This window comes from Canis aureus, chromosome 12 (assembly GCF_053574225.1).
Source record: "Canis aureus isolate CA01 chromosome 12, VMU_Caureus_v.1.0, whole genome shotgun sequence".
Lineage (NCBI taxonomy): Eukaryota > Metazoa > Chordata > Mammalia > Carnivora > Canidae > Canis > Canis aureus.
The window spans coordinates 4,997,347-5,018,632 of NC_135622.1; the positions used below are offsets into that span (position 1 = coordinate 4,997,347).

The 21,286-nt window shown below is 45.5% G+C and overlaps 1 protein-coding gene across 1 annotated transcript; it reads right to left on the reverse strand.

The window, feature by feature from the left end:
* Nucleotides 1–15,225: 15,225 nt before the first annotated feature.
* Nucleotides 15,226–21,181, reverse strand: ECM1 (extracellular matrix protein 1). Its single transcript, XM_077842441.1, is given in 11 exon segments — nt 15,226–15,521; nt 15,524–15,701; nt 16,108–16,195; nt 16,361–16,581; nt 17,095–17,469; nt 17,739–18,061; nt 18,757–18,834; nt 18,931–19,011; nt 19,174–19,275; nt 19,349–19,411; nt 20,579–21,181. Coding segments are annotated over 11 exon segments (1,629 nt in total). The 5' UTR covers nt 20,649–21,181; the 3' UTR covers nt 15,226–15,471.
* Between the last annotated feature and the right edge of the window lie 105 nt (nt 21,182–21,286).

The following is a 21,286-nucleotide window of genomic DNA, read 5'->3' on the forward strand; positions in this document are numbered from 1 at the left end:
TTGTCCGATGGATACAACTAGATAAACATCAATGTAAATAACCTAAAACTTTATTTTTAAAAAAGATTTTATTTATTTTTTCATGAGAGACACAGAAAGAGGCAGAGACATGGGCAGAGGGAGAAGCAGGCTCTGTGCAGGAGGCCCAGTGCGGGACTCAATCCCAGGACCCTGGAATCATGCCCTGAGCCAAAGGCAGATGCTCAACCACTGAGCCACCCAGGTGTCCCTAAAACTTTCTATATATTACTATGTTTTGATAGCCTAGAAGAACCTTTCCTGGCTTGGAAGAGATCATTCTTAAGAGATGGCAAAGTGCCCTGTTGGGAGCATCATCCAGAGCCATCCCTCCTCTGTCTGGCCCTTGCATCCTGGGAAGCAATACTCCTCTGCCTTCATCATCCCAGGGCCAGGTGCCAGGCAGCTAGGGACCAGCCCTATTACACATTCTCCCCCAGACACCCCTATGAAGGCTCTGGCCTAAATCTTCCCACATTCCACTGTCTTCTACTTCCTGGCCACCCTGCTGTCTTTCCAATGTCGCTCTGTAAAAGCCTTTTCTTTTCGTTTCGTTTCTTTTCTTTTTCTTTCTTTTTAAAATTTTCTTTCTTCTTTCTTTCTTTCTTTCTTTCTTTCTTTCTTTCTTTCTTTCTTTCTTTCTTTTTTCTTTCTTTCTTTCTTTCTTTTTTCTTTCTTTCTTTCTTTCTTTCTTTCTTTCTTTCTTTCTTTCTTTCTTTCTTTCTTTCTCTCTCTCTCTCTCTCTCTTTTTTTTTTCATTAGCAGAAATGGATTTGTGTCTCCTGTCTCTACGACCTGTGCGTTTTTGGGTTTTCTTCTCCTCTACTCTTTTCTGTCTCCTCTGTGGTTGCACCCGACCAGCTACCTTATAAAACCCACAAAATATGTAATCTTGATATCAAAACCTGATCAAGACACTGTGAGGAAGGAAAATTACAGGGACAATTCATTCATGAACAGTGACGCAAAAATTCTAAAGAATATACCAGGAAGTTGAATTTAGGAATATGTAAAAAAGAATGTCATGCCCAGGTTGTGTTTATTATTATTTTATTGATGCAAGCTCAGTTTAATTTTTTTAAAAATCAGTTAATGAATTCACCATATCAACAAACCAAACAAGAAAAATCATAGGTCATCTCCATAGTTGCAAGAAAAATATTTAATAAAAAAACGGACATATATTTATGATACAAAACTCTTAGTGAGGGCACCTGGCTGACTCAATTGGTAGAGCGCGTGACTGTATCTCGGGGTCGTGAGTCCAAGCCCCATGTTGGGGGTAGAGATTACTTAAAACAAACCAAAACAAAACTCTTATGAACTAGAGCTAGAAGGAGACTTTGTTAATATGATGAAGGATACTACAAGGTACCAGTAGCAAACATCATGTTAATGGTGAAATGTTGAAAGCTTTTCCTTTGAGATCAGTGATTTATTGCTGTGTGATTAATTACCTCAACACTTAGTGGATTAAAACAACACATATATATTATCTTATGGATTCTGTGCATTAGGAATTTGGAAGTGGCTTAACTGAGTGGCTCTGGCTCAGGGTCTCTCATGAGGTCACAGTTCCAAAGTGAACTGGGGCTATAGTCATCTGAAGACTTGACTGGGGTCGGAGGATCCCTTCAAGGCCACTCACATGACTGTTAGCAGGAGGCCACAGTTCTTTACTTGTTGGCTAGAGTCCTCAGTTTCTCACCACGTGGACCTGACCTCTCCTCACAAGATCATAGCTGGCTTCCCACAGAATCTCTAGTTTCCGGGTGAGAGAGGCAAATTCCCCCCATGTCTTTTATGTCCTAGTCTCAGGAATGATGTACCCTTCCATCTATTATGCTCCATTGGTCACACAAACAATATGAAAGGGGACTATGCTAGGGTGTGAATACCAGTAGGAGGTGTTTACATTGAGGTCCATTTGGAGGCTGCCTACTATACTCAGGAACAAGACAAGGTCAGGATGCCCTCTATCTCTACTTCCTGCCTCCCATTACTTGGAAGTCTGTCCAGGGTAGCCAAAAAGAAAAAGGAATAAAAGGCAAAATTATTGGGATACCTGGATGGCTCTGTCAGCAGAACATGTGATTCTTGATCTCAGAGTCCTGAGTCAAGTCCCACATTGGGCATGGAGCCTACTAAAAAGAAAAAAAAAAAAAAAAAAAAGAAAGAAAAAGAAAGAAAGAAAGAAAGAAAGGAAAGAAAGAAAGAAAGAAGAAAGAAAGAAAGAAAGAAAGAAAGAAAGAAAGAAAGAAAGAAAGAAAGGCAAAGGAATTTGAAGAAACAAAACTGTTGATATTTACAGAGATTGTGTACCTAGAAAATCCCAAAGACTCTATAGCTAAGATGTACCTTCCCCTCTCACAACCAACCCAGGACGCCCAAGCATGAGTTCCCTTGTAGTTCTTCACAAGCCAATTCCATTGAAAGCATGTTCCACTGAGGGGGAGAGCAAGGTTGCTTTGAAAAAGTTGAAGCGAAGTCAAAAAAGACAGGAAAGGAGACGCCTGGGTGGCTCAGTGGTTGCGTGTCTGCCTTTGGCTCAGGTTGTGATCCTGGGGCCCCTGGGATAGATCCCGCATTGGGCTCCCTGCATGGAGCCTGCTTCTCCCTCTGCCTGTGTCTCTGCTTCTCTCTGTGTCTCTCATGAATAAATAAGTAAAATCTTAAAAAAAAAAAAAAAAAGAGGAAAAGATAAGTCTTCGGATTAAATAAAACGTCTTAAAATAAAAAAGAAGTAAAAGTAAAAGAGACAGTTAAATAAGAAAAAAACAAAACAAAACCAAGAATGGTGTGTGAAGACCACGTCAGAGGAAAGGAAGGAGGAGGGAAGGAAGACCCACTAGGGAACAGAGACACTGAAAATGAGGTACACAGGAAGTGGTACACAGGAGACAGGAAGCCAAATCTGGGGCATTTTGCATCAGTTTTTGATGGTCCTTCAACATAGTTTATAAACTGCTTTGTCAACGTACATTTTAGTAGCCCCAGAAATGGAAATTTTAGGGTCTTTTAGTAGCTAAAAACAAAGTTTTCAAGAAGGAGGAAATTCTAACTCATGATTTTCTTACCAATCTAGATAAATGTAAATCGTTTTTTATGAGGCTATTGATTTGTTCTGTATATAAATTAGGGGAATATAAATTGTATATAAATTGGGAAGCTTGTGTGGCTCAGTGGATAAGTGCCTGCCTTCGGCCCAGGGTGTGATCCTAGAGTCCCAAGATCGAGTTCCACATCAGGCTCCTTTCATGGAGCCTGCCTCTCTCTCTCTACCTATGTCTCTGCCTCTGTGTGTCTCTCGTGAATAAATAAATACATAAATAAATAAACAAACAAATAAATTAGGGGCATGTTGAATTAAGGGAGACTTTTGCCTTTTCTGTGTACTTTATATACACAGAATCATGACATACGGTCTCTTGACTTCTTTCATTGAGCAGAATGGCTTTGATGCTCATTCATACCATGGCATGTATCTGTATTTTATCCTTTTAATTGTAGTTCATTGTATGGACATACCACATTTGTCTATCTGTTCTCCAGTTAATGGGCATTTACAATGTTTTCAATTTGGTTCCCATTTTGGTTATTATGAATACGGTTGCTAAGAACATTTGTGTGGAAGGCCTTATGTGGATATGTTTTTATTTCTCTTGGGTAGATACCAGAGTAGAATTGCTAGGTCCTATGCTAAATGCATGTTAACCTTTTAAAAAACTGCCAGTTTTCCAAAGTGACCATCATTTTTCATTCCTGCCAGCAATGTCCAAGGCTTTCCATTTCTTCACACCTTGACAACATTTGTTATTGTCTGTTTTTGTGATTATAGTCACTTTGGTGGGTGTGACAAGGTTTGCATGTGGTTTTGATTTGTATGTCCCTATCATTAAGGATATTGAGTATCTCATAGTATGCCTATTAGCAATTTTTATATCTTTTTAGGTGAAGTGTCTATTTAAACCTCTTGCCCATTTTCTTGATTGGACTGTTTCTTTTTTTTTTTTTAATTTTCATTTATTTATGATAGGCACACAGTGAGAGAGAGAGAGAGGCAGAGACACAGGGAGAGGGAGAAGCAGGCTCCATGCACCGGGAGCCCGATGTGGGATTCGATCCCGAGTCTCCAGGAACGCGCCCTGGGCCAAGGCAGGCGCTAAACCGCTGCGCCACCCAGGGATCCCGGACTGTTTCATTTTTATTGAGATGTAAGAGTTCTGGTATTCTTTTCTGGATATACACCTATGTTGTTTTTCAGTAGAACTATCTCTCTCTTTTTTTGAGAGAGAGACAGAGAGAGAGAGCAAGCACAGGGGGAGGGGCAGAGAGAGAATCATAAGCAAAATCTATGCCCAGCGTGGAGTGCAATTTGGGGCTGGATTTATAACCCTAAGAACATAACCTGAGCTGAAATCAAGAATCAGATGCTTAACCGACTGAACCACCCAGTTGCCCCTAGAATTGTCTCTAAACACAACTACATTCTGGTCTCAGATCTCTCTCTCAGAATGATGTGTTATCCTTGACATCTTTGACAGTGGTAGATTAGTTTTTCCTAATACCTTTGGAAATGTGCTATGAAAGCCTGGAAATTTTTGAGTAGATGGTGTGTATATAATTACAATTTAAATTAAAATTTAGAGATGTTCCTGGGTGGCACAGTTGGTTAACCATTAGACTCTTGGTTTCAGCTCAAGTCATGATCTCAAGGTTGTGAGATTGAGCCCCAGGTCAGGTTTGATGGTTAGTGCAGAGTCTGCTTAAGAATCTCTTTCCCTCTTCCTTTACCCCTCCCCATTATGCTCTCTATCGCTCTAAAATAAATTTAAAATATACTTTTTTAAAAAAAGATTTTATTGGGATCCCTGGGTGGCTCAGCGGTTTGGTGCCTGCCTTCAGCCCGGGGCATGATCCCGAGGACCCGGGATCGAGTCCCACATCAGGCTCCTGCATGAAGCCTGCTTCTACCTCTGCCTCTGTCTCTGCCTCTCTCTCTCTCTGTTTCTCATGAATAAATAAATAAAATCTTTTTTATTTTTATTTATTTATTCATGAGAGACACAGAGAGAGAGGCAGAGACACAGGCAGAGGGAGAAGCAGGCTCCATGCAGGAGCTTGATGTGGGACTCAATCCTGTCTCCAGGATCACAACCTCGGCTGAGTGCAGCACTAAACTGCTGAGCCATTCAGGCTGCCCTAAAATATACGTTTTTTTAAAATTTAGACCAATGCTATCTGTATTCACTTGCTATGGCTGCTGTAACAAATTACTGTAAACTTAGTGGCTAAAAGGGGTGCCTGGGTGGCTCACTCAGTTAAGTGTCCAACTCATGATTTTGGCTCAATTCACGATTTCAGGGGCCTAGGACTGATGCATTGGGCTCCACTCAGCAAGGAGTCTGCTTAGGTTTCTCTCCCTCTGCTCATTCTGCCACTTGCACTCTCTCTCTCTCTCTCTCAAATAAATAAATTAAATCTTTTTAAAAATTTTAGTGGCTTAAAGCAATAGAAATTTATTTTGTTATAGTTTGAGGCCAGAAATCTGGAAGCCTGGAAGCCAAAATCTTACAGAACTAAAACCGAGGTGTCAGCAGGCCTGGTTCCTTCTGGAGGCTCCCGGGAAGAATCTTTTGTTTGTTCCTTCCAGTTTCTGGTAGCTGCTCACATTGCTCCAATCTCAGCTTCTATAGTCAAATACATTTGCCCTTTGGTTGACATATCTCACCCTGCCCTGCCTTCTTCTTATGAGGACCTTTGTGATTTACATTTAGTGTCTATTCAGATAATCCAATATAATCTTGTCTCAAAGTCCATACCCTTGGGACGCCCAGGTGGCTCAGTGGTTGAGCGGCTGCCTTTGGCTCAGGGCGTGATCCTCGAGTCCCACATCAGGCTCCCTGCAGGAAGCCTGCTTCTCCCTCTGCCTGTATCTCTGCCTCTCTCTCTGTCTCTATGAATAAATAAAATCTTTAAACACACAGAGAAAACAAAGTCCATACCCTTAATCACATCTGCAAAGTCCCTTCTGCCATGTAAAGGTAACACAGGTTTCAGAGATTAGGACTTGGATATCTCTGAGGGCTATTCTTCAGCCTACCACACTGTCCAATACAAATACAGTATCATGTGAGTCACAAATATAACCCACATTCATAATTCCAAATTTTTTGTAGTCATACTAAAACAAGTCAAACAAACCCACAGAATAAGAAAAAACACTAATTCAAAAAGATATATCCACTACTATGTGTATTGCAGCATTATTTATAACAACCACATTATGGAAGTAGCCCAAGTGTCCATCAGCAGATGAATGAATAAAGATGTACGTGTATGTACACACATACACACACACACAGAGGACTATTTACCCTGACATAAAAACAGAATGAAATCTTGCCATTTAAAACAAGAAGGATGGGTCTATAGAGTATAATGCTAAAGAAATAAATCAGTCAGAGAAAGACAAACACCATGTAATTTCACTCATATGTAAAGTTTAAGAAACAAAACAAAGAAAAAAGAAACAAACCAAAAAACAGACTCTTTTTTCAAAAAATATTATTTTGGGGGGGTAGGGGCAGGAGGAGAGAGAATCTTTTTTTAATATTAAGCACCTTTTATTTTATTTATTTATTTAAAATATTTTATTTATTTATTCATGACACACAGAGAGAGAGAGAGAGAGAGAGAGAGAGGAGCAGAGACACAGGCAGAGGGAGAAGCAGGCTCCATGCAGGGAGCCCGACATGGGACTCGATCCCAGGTCTCCAGGATCAGGCCCTGGGCCGAAGGCGGCCCTAAACCGCTAAGCCACCGGGGCTGCCCTATTTCTATTTTTTTGTATATTTTTTAATTGGAGTTCGATTTGCCAACATATAGCATAACACCCAGTGCTCATCCCGTCAAATGCCCCCCTCAGTGCCCGTCACCCAGTCACCCCATCCTTCCGCCCACCTCCCCTTCCACTACCCCTTGTTCGTTTCCCAGAGTTAGGAGTCTCTCATGTTCTGTCACCCAGAGAGCGAGAATCTTAAGCAGGCTCCGCGCTCAGCACAAAGCCCAACACAGGGCTCAATCTCATGACCCTGACATCATGACCTGAGCTGAAATCAAATGAGACACTTAACAAACTAAGCCACCCAGGCGCACCCCCAAAAACCAGACTCTTAACTAACTATAGAGGACAAACTGATGGTTACCAGAGGGAAGATGTATGGGGATGGATAAAATAGTATACTTATCATGATAAGCAGTGAGTAATGTATAGAGTTGTTGAATCACTATATTGTACACCTGAAACTAATGTAACACCATATGTTAAATACACTGGAATTTAAAAAAAAAAAAGTCAAATGAGACAGGTGAAAAGAATTTTAATAATCTACTCCATTTAACACAATATACCCAAAATATCATATCAACATGTAATCAACACAAAAATTATTTTTTAAAAAACTTTATTTATTTATTCATGAGAAACACAGAGAGAGAGAGAGAGAGAGGCAGAAACATAGGCAGAGGGAGAAACAGGCTCCATGCAGGAAGCCCGATGTAGGACTCGATCCCGGGACTCTGGGATCGCGCCCTGAGCCAAAGGCAGACGCTCAACCACTGAGCTACCCAGTTGCCCCAACACAAAAATTATTAACAAGATATCTGAGATACCTTGCATTCTCTTTTTTCATACAGAGTCTTTGAAATCTGGTGTTCTTTACACTTACAAGACATTGCAATTCAGACCAGCCACATGTCAAGTACTCAATAACCACAGTGACTGGTGGCTATTCTATTGGACAGCATGACCAGCTACTAAATTAAAAAGTCACTGGAATAACTATTCAGAAAAAGATGGACAACAACCTACGCTATTTTTATTTTTTTATCATTATTTTATTTTATTTATTTATTCATGAGAGACACAGAGAGGCAGACATAGGCAGAGGGAAAAGCAGGCTTCCTATGGGAAGCCTAATGTAGAACTCGATCCCATGACTCCAGGATCATGACCTGAGCCAAAGGCAGATGCTCAACCACTGAGACACCCAGGTGCCCTGGGCTTTCTATTTTTAATATTTATATAAAATAATTTGTACAGGCTATTCCTTTTTAAAAATTATTTATTTATTTATTTATTCATGAGAGACACACAGAGAGAGAGGCAGAGGGAGAAGCAGGCTCCCTGCGGGGAACCCGACACAGGACTCGATCCCGGGACTCCAGGATCACACTCCACAAGCTGAAGGCAGGCACTAAACCACTGAGCCACCCAGGGATCCCCTGTACAGGCTATTCCTAACATTTAATACTGATCATTTACACAATAGCCAGGACACTCTTGAAAAAGAACTCAGTGGGAGGACTTGCCTTAGATAACAAAATTTGTTGTAAAGCTACACACTGGGGGGCGCCTGGGTGGCTCAGTGGGTTAAGTGTCTGATTTCAGCCCAGGTCATGCATGATCTCAGTGTCCTGGGATCAAGCCCTGCTTGTGCGTGCTCTGTCTCAAGTAAATACATAGTCTTAAAAAAAAAAAAAAAAAAAGCTACAGACTGTGGAGGCTCTGGGATGGCTGAGTTGGTTAAGCATCTGACTCTTGATCTCAGGGTCATGAGTTCAAGCCCCCCACCATGTTAGGCTCCAGTGTGGAGCCTACCTAAAAATAAAAAAAGCAAAGCTACAGGCTGTGTAATATTGTGCAAGGATGAACAAGTAATATAACAGAGGGTCCAGAATTAACCCCTGCAAATATGACACTTGATTTATCACAGATATGGCTCTGTAGAGCAGGGGGGAAAAACAGTTCCTCAACAAATGGTGTTAGGAAAGTGAATCTCTAAATGGAATGATATATGAATCATGATCCTTATCTCCTAGTATAAATAAAAATCAACTCCAGGTGAATACTAGTTTTTTTTTAATAATAAATTTATTTTTTATTGGTGTTCAATTTGTCAACATATAGAATAACACCCAGTGTTCATCCCGTCAAGTGCCCCCCTCAGTGCCTGTCACCCAGTCACCCCCACCCCCCACCCCCCTCCCCTTCCACCACCCCTAGTTCTTTTCCCAGAGTTAGGAGTCTTCCATGTTCCGTCTCCCTTTCTAATATTTCCCACTTATTTTTTCTTTCCCCTTTATTCCCTTTCACTATTTTTTATATTCCCCAAATAAATAAGACTATATAATGTTTGTCCTTCTCCGATTGACTCATTTCACTCAGCATAATACCCTCCAGTTCCATCCACGTCGAAGCAAATGGTGGGTATTTGTCGTTTCTTTTTTTTCTTTTTTTTTTGTATTTGTCGTTTCTAATGGCTGAGTAATCAGGTGAATACTAGTCTTAAGTGAGATAGGATGAAGGTGAGAGAAGATTTTTAAAAAAAATAGAGGGGTGCTCGGGTGGCTAAGTCAGTTAAGCATCTGACTCTGGATCTTGATCTCAGAGCTCAGATCTTGATCTCAGAGTCGTGAGTTCGAGTCCTGAGTTGAGCTAGGACTCAGTGTGGAGCCTACTTTAAAAAAATAGAAAAAGGGATCCCTGGGTGGCGCAGCGGTTTGGCGCCTGCCTTTGGCCCAGGGTGCGATCCTGGAGTCCCGGGATCGAATCCCACGTCGGGCTCCCGGTGCATGGAGCCTGCTTCTCCCTCTGCCTGTGTCTCTGCCTCTCTCTCCCTCTCTCTGTGTGACTATCATAAATAAATAAAATTTTTAAAAAAATAGAAAAAGCACTAAACATAATTACAATGACATTCAACTAAAAAACATCTTTTCATCAAAGATACTGTTAAGAGCATGAACAGGCAAGCCAAAAAGTGGGTAAGATATATATATTTCTAATATATTATCTGCCAAAGAGTTCTGTTTTTTTTTTTAAAGATTTTATTTATTTATTTATGAGAGACACAGAAAGAGGCAGGCAGAGACATAGGCAGAGGGAGAAGCAGGCTCCATGCAGGGAGCCTGATGTGGGATTCGATACTGGGTCTCCAGGATCACGCCCTGGGCTGAAGGCAGATGCTCAACCGCTGAGCCACCCAGGCATCCCTGCCAAAGAGTTCTTATCTGGAATAGAGAACTAAAAATCAGTAAGGAGAAGTCTAGTAGAAAAATATGCAAAAGATTCAAGGAGACATCTCACAGAAGATACCCAAATGGCCAATCAACATATAAAAAGGTGTTCAACTTAATCTATAGACATGGAAATGCAAATTTTAATCTTTTATTTATTCATGAGAGATGAAGAGAAAGAGGCAGACACATAGGCAGAGGGAGAAGCAGGCTCCCTGCAGGGAGCCGGATGCGGACTCTATCCCAGGACCCAGGGATCACATCCTTAGTCATCCTTGGCTGAAGGCAGACGCTCAACCACTGAGCCACCCAGATGTTCCTGGAAATGCAAATTAAACTCAATACAAATTCACCAGAATAGCTAAACAGACAACTGGAAGAGTTGGTAAGGATATGTAACAAAAACACTCAAACCCCAGTGATAGAAGTAAAAATTAGTACAACCACTTTGGCTTTATTTTGTTAGGCTGAAGAGACTCTATGACCCAGGCATTCAACTCCTAGCTGTACTGTATACACAACAGAATACATGCATTTAAAAAAAATTTTTAGCGTATTTGAAATCGTCTAAAATTGGAAGCAAGCCAAATATCCAATAACGATAGAATGGATACTTGTGGTATATTTCTAAGATGGAATTCTATATGAAAATGAATGAACTGGGATCCCTGGGTGGCGCAGCGGTTTGGCGCCTGCCTTTGGCCCGGGGCACGGTCCTGGAGACCCGGGATCGAATCCCACGTCGGGCTCCCGGTGCATGGAGCCTGCTTCTCCCTCTGCCTGTGTCTCTGCCTCTCTCTCTCACTGTGTGCCTATCATAAATAAAAAATAAATAAATAAAAAAGCTGAAATTATCATCGTAATGGTAACTTAAAAAAAAAAAAAAGAAAGAAAATGAATGAACTATGGTATATGGAATAACATGAATGCATGCTTTAAAAGCCAGACATAGGGACGCCTGGGTGGCTCAGCGGTTGAGTGTCTGCCTTCAGCCCGCGGTGTGATTCCGGGACTCTAGGATCACACCGCGGGCTGAAGGTGGCGCCAAACCGCTGGACCACAGGGGCTGCCCTAAATAAACAAAATCTTAAAAAAAAAAGAAAAAAAAATGTTGCCTAATTCCATTCTTATAAAGTTAAAAAAAAAAAGGGTAAAATTAAGTGTCTACACATTCTCCATAATAGCCAAAAAGTGGAAACATCCCGAATGTCCATCAGCGGATGAATGGATAAACAAAATGTAGTATAGCAATACAACAGAATATTATTCAGTCTGATACGTGCTACAACATGGATGGACCTTGAAAACATTATGCTAAAAGAAATAAGCAAGACACAGAAGTACTTCCAATTATTGAAGTACTTACATCAAGTTCCTAAAACAAGCAAATTTACAGAGACAGAAAGTGGATGAGAGGTTACTAGGGGCTGGGGAGAGGTGGGCAAGAGCTTTTTTTAAAAAAAAAAACAAACCTAAATGGTTGCTACATTTGTGGTGAGCACAGCAAAATGCATAAACTTGTCAAATCACTATGCTGTACACCTGAAACTAAAGTAACTTTGTGCATTAACTATTTAAAAAAGAAAGAAAAAGGTTTTTTTTTTTAAAGTTTTTTAAAACCCTAAATGAAAAAAAAAAAAAAATAAAACCCTAAATGATTATTGAAAAAAACCCTAAAACCCTAAATGACTGTTTTTAGGATTCATATTTAGGTGGTAAAAATATAAAGAGAAAACAAGTAAACCTGAAGTATTTTAAAGCAGTGAAGTGGCCTGATAACATCAGTTAGCAGGTCATTCTGCCTGGAGAATGGATTGTACAGCACTAGGAAACTAGGGTTGGTAGAAGTTTGAAGTAAGTGGAGACTCTAGAGAGGTGAGGAATACTGTGTCCTTGGGCCTTGTGTTCATTTAACAACTCTGTTCAACTATATGCAGCACTATCTTTTTTTATGAAGTTAAAAATATCTTAACGTCCTACTGTTTATCCTGTTACATCCTGCCACCTACCATATACATATAAACTTGTACATACATTTTTTTGTACAGAGTTATGTACACAAGACTATGGCCACTGTCTTTTCTGGATACTTTAAGAGATTTCCAAAGGTTATGTTAACTATGTAACTTTTGTCTTATTTACTGACTTTAGAACCTAACCTTGGGGGAAAAAAAAAGAACCTAACCTTGGTGTAAGGTACAACTCCACTGTTGATGGTTTTAAGAGATATTTAGGAGATTTGGTGACTCACTGGAATAGAAGGAAGAGGGAGAAAGATTAATTGAAGAATGATATCCTCATATCTCTTGCCTAAACAACTGAGTAGATGGTGGGTCAGTTTATTGAGATGGGGCCCACTGAGGTAGGAACAGATGGAGGGTAGAGATGATTCCTTATTTTTCTCAATATTTTATGAAAAATTTCAAAAATGCAGAGAAATTGACAGATTATATAGTGGACACCCACATACCTACCATCAAATTTCTACAACTCACTTACTGTTATATTTTCTTTTTTCATATCTTCCCACTTACCCAGAGGAATTCATTTTTGAATAAGTTGAATTTGTGGTATCTAAGAGGCTTCCAAGTATCATGTCTAGTAGGCTACTGATCTAGATAGAGTACAGAAGTACATTTAGAGAGCAGGCTGGGGTCACCTAGGTGGCTTGGTCGATTAAGCAACTCTCTTCAGCTAAGGTCACAGACCCTATGGATCTGGGATTGCGTCCACAAGGAGCTCCGGCTGAGGAGGGAGTCTGCTTCTCCCTCTTCCTCTCCCCTTCCCCATGCTTGTGCTCTCTGTCAAATAAATAAAATCTTTTAAAAAATAATAAAGAGTAGGCTGCACAAGCTGCCATCTCTTCTTCACCTCCCATTCATATTCAATTCCCTAGAATTGGGTCTTAAAAAAAAAAAAACGGTACTTATTTTTAAAGTAATCCCTACACCTAACATAGGGTTTAAACTCTTAAACTCCTGAGATCAAGAGTCACATGCTTTTCTGACTGAGCGAGCCAGGGGCCCATAGAATGCGGCGCTTTTTTTTTTTTTTTTTTAAGATTTTATTTATTTGCGAGAGAGACAAAGAGCACAAGCAGGGGAGAGAGGGAAAGGGCAGAGGGAGATGGAGATGGAGGGGTTCAGGCAGACTACCCCGCCCAGGAAGCCGGACATGGGGCTCGATCCCAGGACATAGAGATCATGACCCAAGTCCAAATCAGAGGCCCATCTGACTGAGCCACCCGGGCACTCCTAGAAGGTGGCTTTAATCTTCCTTCTTAAGGTGCTTTCACTAAAGACACCAGCTCCTGAAGATCCAAAACTGAACTCATTATCATCCTCCTGTTAAAACCTGCTCCTCCTTTCGTTCATTCTACCCAAGCCCTGATCCCTGGAACGAATTACTTCTTTTAATTCTCAAAAAAAAAAAATAAAAAAAAAAAATAATTCTCAGCTCACGAGGCTTACAGTCTAAGCGCCCAATACTCTTTCATGACCGCTGCTTCCGCCGCTCCCCCGGCTCCCTCTCAGCCCGTCCCTAGACTGACACCACTTAGGAGCTGGGAACATGGCCCTACCTTTCCGACCCCCCCTTCCCCCCCCGCCACGCAGCTCTTGGCACTGCGCCTTGCAAGTGCCGCCGTAAAGCATCTCCGAGACGCTCCCGAAGGGAACGAGCCCTTTAGAGACTCCCCTGCCGGCAGCGCCGCCCTCTCCCCGCCAGCGCCAGTCGGACCCCCGGCCCGGTGCGCAGGCGTACCCGAGAGGCGAGGGGAGCGTGGGCCTGCCTCTCGTGCCTGGTCCCGGGTCCCGGAGGAGGCCGGAAGATCGCGAGACTTCCACGGACATCTGCGCAGGCGCAGTGACGCTGTTCCAGCGCGTGACCCCCCAGCGCTAAGGCCGCAGGGGCGGGACCCAGCGCGGCTCTCGCTCGCTGATTGGGCCTCGTGCCGACGGACAAGGCCACGGAGCGGCTAAGACGCAGCGTGCCTAGAAGCAGTGTTCCGGCAAAGTATAAATAAAGTAGCTGAGAGGCTCGGAGGGAGCGGCGGGCGTCTGGGAGCCGTTGGATTTCTGCCTGTTTCAGGGTGGGTCGGGACGGCGGTCTCTGCCTCACCCTCCTCCGCCGTGACTGGGGCCGGGAAAGCCCCACTTTCTGGAGTCTTCATTTCGATCCTTTCAGCTCTGGTTTCTTGGGGACAGCCTCCAGGGGCTGAAGAGTCCTGCCACCCTGTGGCCCAGCCCCCTCCCCTCAGGCATGGGCCCGATACTTTCCGAGCTGGAGAGTTGGCTGGCTGTCCACTAGAGGTTGGAAAAGGCAAATCTGCTTGAAACCACCAGTGCTTCTGTGGGCGCCAAGATCCACTTTAAACCCTTGCAGATGAGGCATTCCTAATTACATCCTGCTTACGATGCCAGCTACATCTCCAGAGGAGGCCACCAAAGCCTCAGGTCCTCTCAGGCTTTGTGCTTCTCTGCCTGAATGGTCCTTCGGCCTGGACTGTCTCTGCCATTTGCACTTTGTACTTCTGGAGAAGCTCCGACCTCAATCCCACAGGTTTCCCCAGTGTACTCCTATTGCCCTCAGCCCTGCTCCCACTTCTGGACCATCGTATCTGGTGCCCCAAGAATACTGGCAATCTGACAGCCCTATACGACACACCTGCTAGGCTCCTGGGATTTGAGCAACTTGACAGAAGGAGCTGTTTTCTGGATGTATATCCTTTGGTCTAGCACAGTGCACACTAAATGTTCAATAAATGGATATCAAATGAATCAAGGCATGGACTATAAGGATCAAAAATGGAGATTTTAAAATGTTAGGCTTGGGGGTGCCTGGGTGGCTCAGTCCGTTAACCACTGGACTCTTGATTTCATAATCTCAGGGTTATGAGATCTAGCCCCACAACCAGCCTTGCTCTCAGCAGAGTCTGCTTAAGATTCTCTCTCTCTCTCTCTGCTCCTCCTCCCCCCAAGTAAAACAAAGTAAAAAATATTAGGCTGGGCTGTGGTACTTTTGGAGCTCACCAAAGACACAAAACCATATGTTTTTCTTTAAATGATGATAGCTAGCTAACAAGGTGGCTCTCCTTTTGAAGTATGTGAATAAGTTCAAGATGACAAATAGTGAAGTTAAGCCGTTTAGTTATGGTACCATCATAGCCTATGGAATGGTTCTGCTCAGTCAGTAGGGGCAGGGCAGTGGGCCTCAGGGGCCAGTCACTGAAGAAAATCCAAGCAGGCTTAGGAGGGTGTGTTTGTATGTGAGATGTTAAAGACAATGAGGATGCCAAATCCAAGAGGTGTTTACTGTAATGAGTGTTCAAGGAGGGTGGGGTTCCCCCAATCTGATCCTCCAAGGCTCTGGGGTGACTCATTCTTCTTTGGGCTCAGGGGTGGGGCTGATATTTCTTCCCCGAGTTGGCCCTGCTCCCCCTGACCCTTGGCATCCCCATTGTCTCCAGCCACTAGAGCCACATTCCTCAGATAATAAGTGTTGAAGCAGTTGGTCTGTTCATCTCCAGGATTCAGGTTACAGCAGAGGGCAGAGTCTCGCCAGAAGTTACGTCGGGGACCACACAAGTCTGCAATGAAGGCCGATTTCTGAAAGAGAAAAGTAAAGCAGAGATGATGGGGTGGGAGGTGTCTGAGGTCAAGCATCAATACTTCGGTGTTCAAAGTTCCCCTTCCCTCAACTTCTAGTGCTGCCTCCTTGGAGCCCAGAGAGAGTGCAAGGCTGCCTTGCACAGCTAGATTCCTTGTGACAGATATAAGGGCACATCTGGAAATGCCTAAAGCTTGAGGCCCAGAAAAAGTGTAATAAGAACCCAGAGGTGGGGAGCAGATCAGGTTAGGAATGAAGATTTCTGGAATCAAGATCTTCTCCACTAGTTCTTTCTGTGGGCAGGTCTGAGGTATTAAAGAGAAGGGGTAGCCTGCAGTTCTAGCCTTCTCTCCCCACTCCTCTGCCTTTCTTTGGAAACTATGACCTCCTGCTGCCCCCACTCACCTCCTCCTCAGCACAGCAGGCCTGCTCTGGAAATGGCAGGTCACAGCAGCGGGCAGTCATGTTCCGGATCAGCCCAGGAATCTGTTTACTATATTGATGGGAAAGAGGAAGGGGTCAGGGTCTTTAGGCATTCCTAGGCATCAAAATGGTGGAGATTATGGTTTTGCTCCTAACAAGAATGCCCCAGAGGGTGCCCCAGAGGAGAGGTTTGGGGGAAGGGAAGAGAGTTGAGGAAGAATTGGGCAAGACTCACTGCTTGGTGAGAAGTCTTCCATTTCCACAGAGATGTTGCATGAGGTTGGGGGTAACTTGGCTGAAATCAAGGGTCAGGATGTCCCGGTCATAGTTGGGGTATGGCGCCTGACGGGCAAAGCACTCATCGCGGGCAGGGCTAGGAGGGTGGTGGCAACAGGAGTGGTGGTGGGTCTTTATAGCCTGTTCCCGATCACAGTATCCATCAAGGGCTTCCTCCCACTGTGGGCCAGAGAAAGGGAAGTCAGATGCCTGCACGCTTGGTTCCTTCTCTTCTGACCCTCTGCTCCCCTTACTGCCCTATGCTATGAGATGAGGGACCTGGCCACAGGTGCCTAAAGGGAAGGGCAAAGAACCAGAGGGCAAGGATTTGGCAGCTGTGGATGTATGGTGTTGGGGAGGCAGAAGGATGGAAGCACAAATGAGGCTTGGAGCTGACCACAGGAGATGAGCTGGGATGGTAGACAAGGGGGTCAGATAAACCAGAGCTGGATGGATGGGTGGCACATGGGTACATGTGTAGGATCACGGGTGGATGAGGCCAGGAGTACAGGATGAAGGCTCAAGATGAACAGACTTAGATGACCAATACAATGGATGGACGGACACTTGCAAGAAGATGAACGGGCAGACGTGCTCACATGGGGAGGCGCATGGATGAACGGACCAGCAGGATCAGAAGTCGGAGACAGGCAGGCAGGCAGACAGGCTCTTGGGACTGGGACACCCACTTACAGCCTTCCATGTACAGGTGTGGTTGTTTCCCTGCCGACAGCAGCGCTGAAACTCCCCCTCTAGCTGGATCAATGTCTGCAGCTGTCTTTGGATGGGGTCAGTAGCTGGGAGGTTGCGTGGCACAGAACGGAAGCGTCTTAGGTGGCAGATGTTCTTGATGTTGTCCAGTGTGGGTACCCCCGGGGGGAAAGGCAGCTCAGGGCCCGAGGAAATACCAGGCTGGTGGCTGGGGCAGGCCCGGAGCTGGTAATGTGGCCGGGGGGCTTCCTCCTGGAAGCAGGAGAATCGAGCCTCCCCCTGCTGTTTGCAGCACCGGTGGGGTCGGGTCTTGACCGAGAACTCGGCCTCACAGAATCGGGTCATTGCGTCCTCCCACTAGAGCAAGAGGGATGGATCAGCCCAGCAGCCCATTGTCCACATTCCTGTCTTCCTCCCAGGTTCCAGAAAAGGACCCTGGACAGGTAGATAAGAAAGACACAGAGGCTGTCCTCTGCCCTCCCAGCACACTGGGGAGGCCCAAGGGAGGGCCAAGAAAAGGGACCTGAGTTTCCTACATACCCAGGCCTAGGCCTCTAGTCCTTCAAACACACACATACCGTCTGGAGGTTAAAAGACACCCCTGGCATCAAGAGCCCAATCCTTACCACGAGTTTTGCACAGTCCAAGCGGTTTGTGTGGCTGTGACAGCGGCAGCAGCGGGAATATCTAGTCTCCAGCAAATTGAGGGTTTCACCCTGGCGAGTAAGGTGGGAGAAGCCAGACTGTGGCAGGTTCCAAGGGCCATATACCACACGCTGACGATTAGGAAGGCAGATCTGGTCCACGTTGTCTGGAGAAGGCTGCCCAGGGGGGAAGCCATCCAGCCGGTGGCCCCAGCCCCCTCGGGGTCGGCCCTGTTGGCAGTGTTGGGCTGGATTCCAAGACTCAGGCTCAGGAGAGCTCCAGTCCATGGGAGGAGCTGGCTTTTCTAGAACGGGAAAAACACCATGGAAAAGGGAATGAAAAAAAAATGAAAAAAAAAAAAGAAAAGGGAATGAGTAGGGAGGCAGAGAAAGTCTGAATGAGCTGGTAGGATTAAAGGAAATTGGGGTTAATGAGAAAGGGTTGGGAAGATATGGGGGAGAAAGACATAGAAATGAACTGGTGGCCTTTACCTTCAGAATGACTGATGGAAAGGAAAGAACTGGGGCAAGAAACATGTTACCTTTATAGCCCCTACAAGACACACCAGCTCCTGCCCTCCCTCCCCAGGATCCTGAGCACTAAAGCAGAGGGATGGACAGACCAGACAGGAGCTGTCACTCACCCTCTCTCTGCTTAGATGGGAAGGTCATTTCCTCTTGAAGTGGGAAAGGTGGGTCTACTGGGATAGAAGGGGATGTGTAAGCAGAAGCCAAGTTGGGATGGGCTCGAAGAGGGGGACCTGGCCAGTTACCACTCATGAAGAGGAAGTCAGTACAGAAGCAAGTGAAAAATAAATGCTACTTTTATGCCATTTAATCTCATAACTTTATAAAATAGGTCATATTTCCTCATTTTTACAGATGAGGAAATTAAGGCTTGGAGAGGTGACTTACCCAAACTTACACAGCTAGTGAGGGGCAGAGCCTACAAAGCCCATGCTCGTCAGGCAGGAGGTAAAGAGGAGAGGGAGTCACTTACTTTCCTCCTGTTCAACAGGGACCTGGGGACGGGGCAGCTCTTCTTGGGGGATGGCTTCCTGAGGGAGAGGGGGATCCACTACAAGACAGGAATGAAGGCACGAAGAAGCAAGGATCAGACTGAGGTCAGTAAGATGGTTGTGGGCTGAGAGGGAGGAAATGGGCAAGAACTCACCTTTCTTTTCCACAGGGAGCTGGCGAGGGGGCAGCTCCTCCTCTGGAGCACGGACAGCTTCTAGAGAGGGAAGGGGCTGCACTACAGAAGGGGAAGTGTGTGAGCAGACCACCCCTTCTTCTAATCAGGGCAAGGAGTGGGCAGGGCCTTCTCCCGCTCCCCACCTGGAGAATAGGAAGTGGTCCAGACTAGAAACCTGGGAGGGGTAACTGGAAAGGGTGTGAGGGTGCGTGCTGGACTTACCTTCACTCTGTCCCACAGAGTGAAAGCCATGCTGAGGGGTGGCAGGGTGATCCAAGGAGAGGGCTTGGGTCCGGGGTGGGGAGGGGGGTGCTGCATAGCCAACTAGAGGTAAGAGGGAGATGGTCAGAATTGAGCTTCTCCTGGTCCCCCATCCCATGCTCCCCCACACTCTTACCTTCTTGAATGTGATAGGCAAGGGGCTCAGGCCCCATCTCCCTCTTCCCTGGAGCCTTGGAGCCTGGGAGATGAAGGGTGAATCATGGGTGGTTTTGAGGAGCCCTTTCTTGGCTCCAAGCACAGGATACAAGGACAGTAGATGTCAAGAGTGTAGACAAGATGACTAAGACACCAGAAGCCCTTCTGTATTCCTCCTATCCCTTGTCTCCGGATGGATCCACTCCACCCAAACCGACCTAGGCATGACCAATCGGGTTCTGAGACAGCCTCACCTCCACCAGGCTCAAAGCCTTGGGTCTCCTGAGTCTAGACTAAAGGGAATGGGACATATTGGGTTAAGGGTAGGGGGTGTGGGGTGGTGGAGGCCCCAATCTCCTGTCAGTGTCTCTCCCTCAGGGCTTCTGGGCTTGCTTCCTCTCAGCCTCTCTCTGGACTTTGAAGTGGTTGGGGCTTCCTTTGCTCACCTCCTTAGGCCCTTTAAACATCTGTGGGCCTCCTGATAAGAAGCCCACCCTGAACTTTGTGCCTCCCCTACAGCTGGTCTCAGATCCTCCTTAGCTTAGGTCTCAATTTAGGACCTGGAGAGTGGGAGGACTCAGAATTTCTGAGGCAAATCGCCCCATAGCCACAGGGAAAGGAATCGTCTGTAGCTGATCTGTCATAGAAGACTAGCATGTAGGCGGGACAATGACACGGGTTTTATAGAGATACGGACCAAGTATCAAGTTTCCCTTGGAAGCATTTTGTCCAGCATCCAGCAGAGGTGTCAGTGACTGCGTCTGATCCCCTGTGGATGGACACCCTCTCAACTCCTCTCCTAACTGGGCAAGGAGTCAGCCAAGGCTCTCTGGGTCAGTAAACCAGTTTTGAGCCGCCTGGGGGTCCCATTCCTTCTCCCTCCTCTGCCTGATGGCCCTGTATCTATCTTCCTGAGGCAGAACCTCCCTCACTCTGGGAATCCACCTGCCTACTGAAGAGCTGTCCATTTGACTTCAATTTCATGTCTCCCGGCAGCAATCTCTAGGAACTGCTCTCCTTTGGTGCACCTGCTCCCCTCCCTGGTTAAAGGCTCTAGGGCCCAGGCCCACCCTAAGTCTGCTCAGAAATGCAAGGCCAAGTATACAATCACCCTGCTGGTGATGAACCATTTAGGGGATGACTGGCCCCTGGCTCCAGGCCCACACTGGCCAGGGCCTCTTCCCAAGAGCTGGCTCCAACCCCAACTCACCTCCTGCAGAGGCTACAGAAGTAACAGCCAGACAGGCCAAGACCAAGGCTGCTCCGGACATGGTCCCCATCCTGGGGCAAAGACTGGCCAGTGGCACCCAGGAGGTGGGTCGTCTCAGGTAGATCTGGATTTGAAGGGCTGGGCTGCTGGGAGCCTGCTTCTCCAGTTGCTGTTACGGCTGTTGTGAACCTCAGGGCTGGTTCCTTCTCCTTTTATACGGCTATCTGGGGATAACTCCCTCCCTCCTATTTCCTGCCATGACTCAGTCCCAGCTGCTCCTCCTCTGGCAGCCACTCCTCCCAAATTCACCCTGCAGCCTCCTAAGAGGACTGAGGAGAACAGAGCTGAGGGGAGGAGAGCATTCTTCTGATCCCCAGAGAAATGGATTCTGAAACTCATGGAGTAAGAGATGGTGAGACATGGGGCACCTGGGTGGCTCAGTTGGTTAGGCGTCTGTCTGCCTTTGGCTCAGGTCAGGATTTCAGCATGCTGGGATTGAGCTCAGAGTTGGGCTCCCTGCTCAGTGAGCTGTCTGCTTTCCCTCTGATCCTCCCCCTGGCTTGGGCACCCTCTCTCTCAAGTAAATAAATAAAATCTTAAAAAAAAAAAAAAAAAAAAGATGTTGAGATGTCATTTTACGCCTCAGTTCCTCTGTGCATGCTGCCCGCTGTGGAGCAGTACAACCTGCTAGACTGGGGTTGAGGAAAC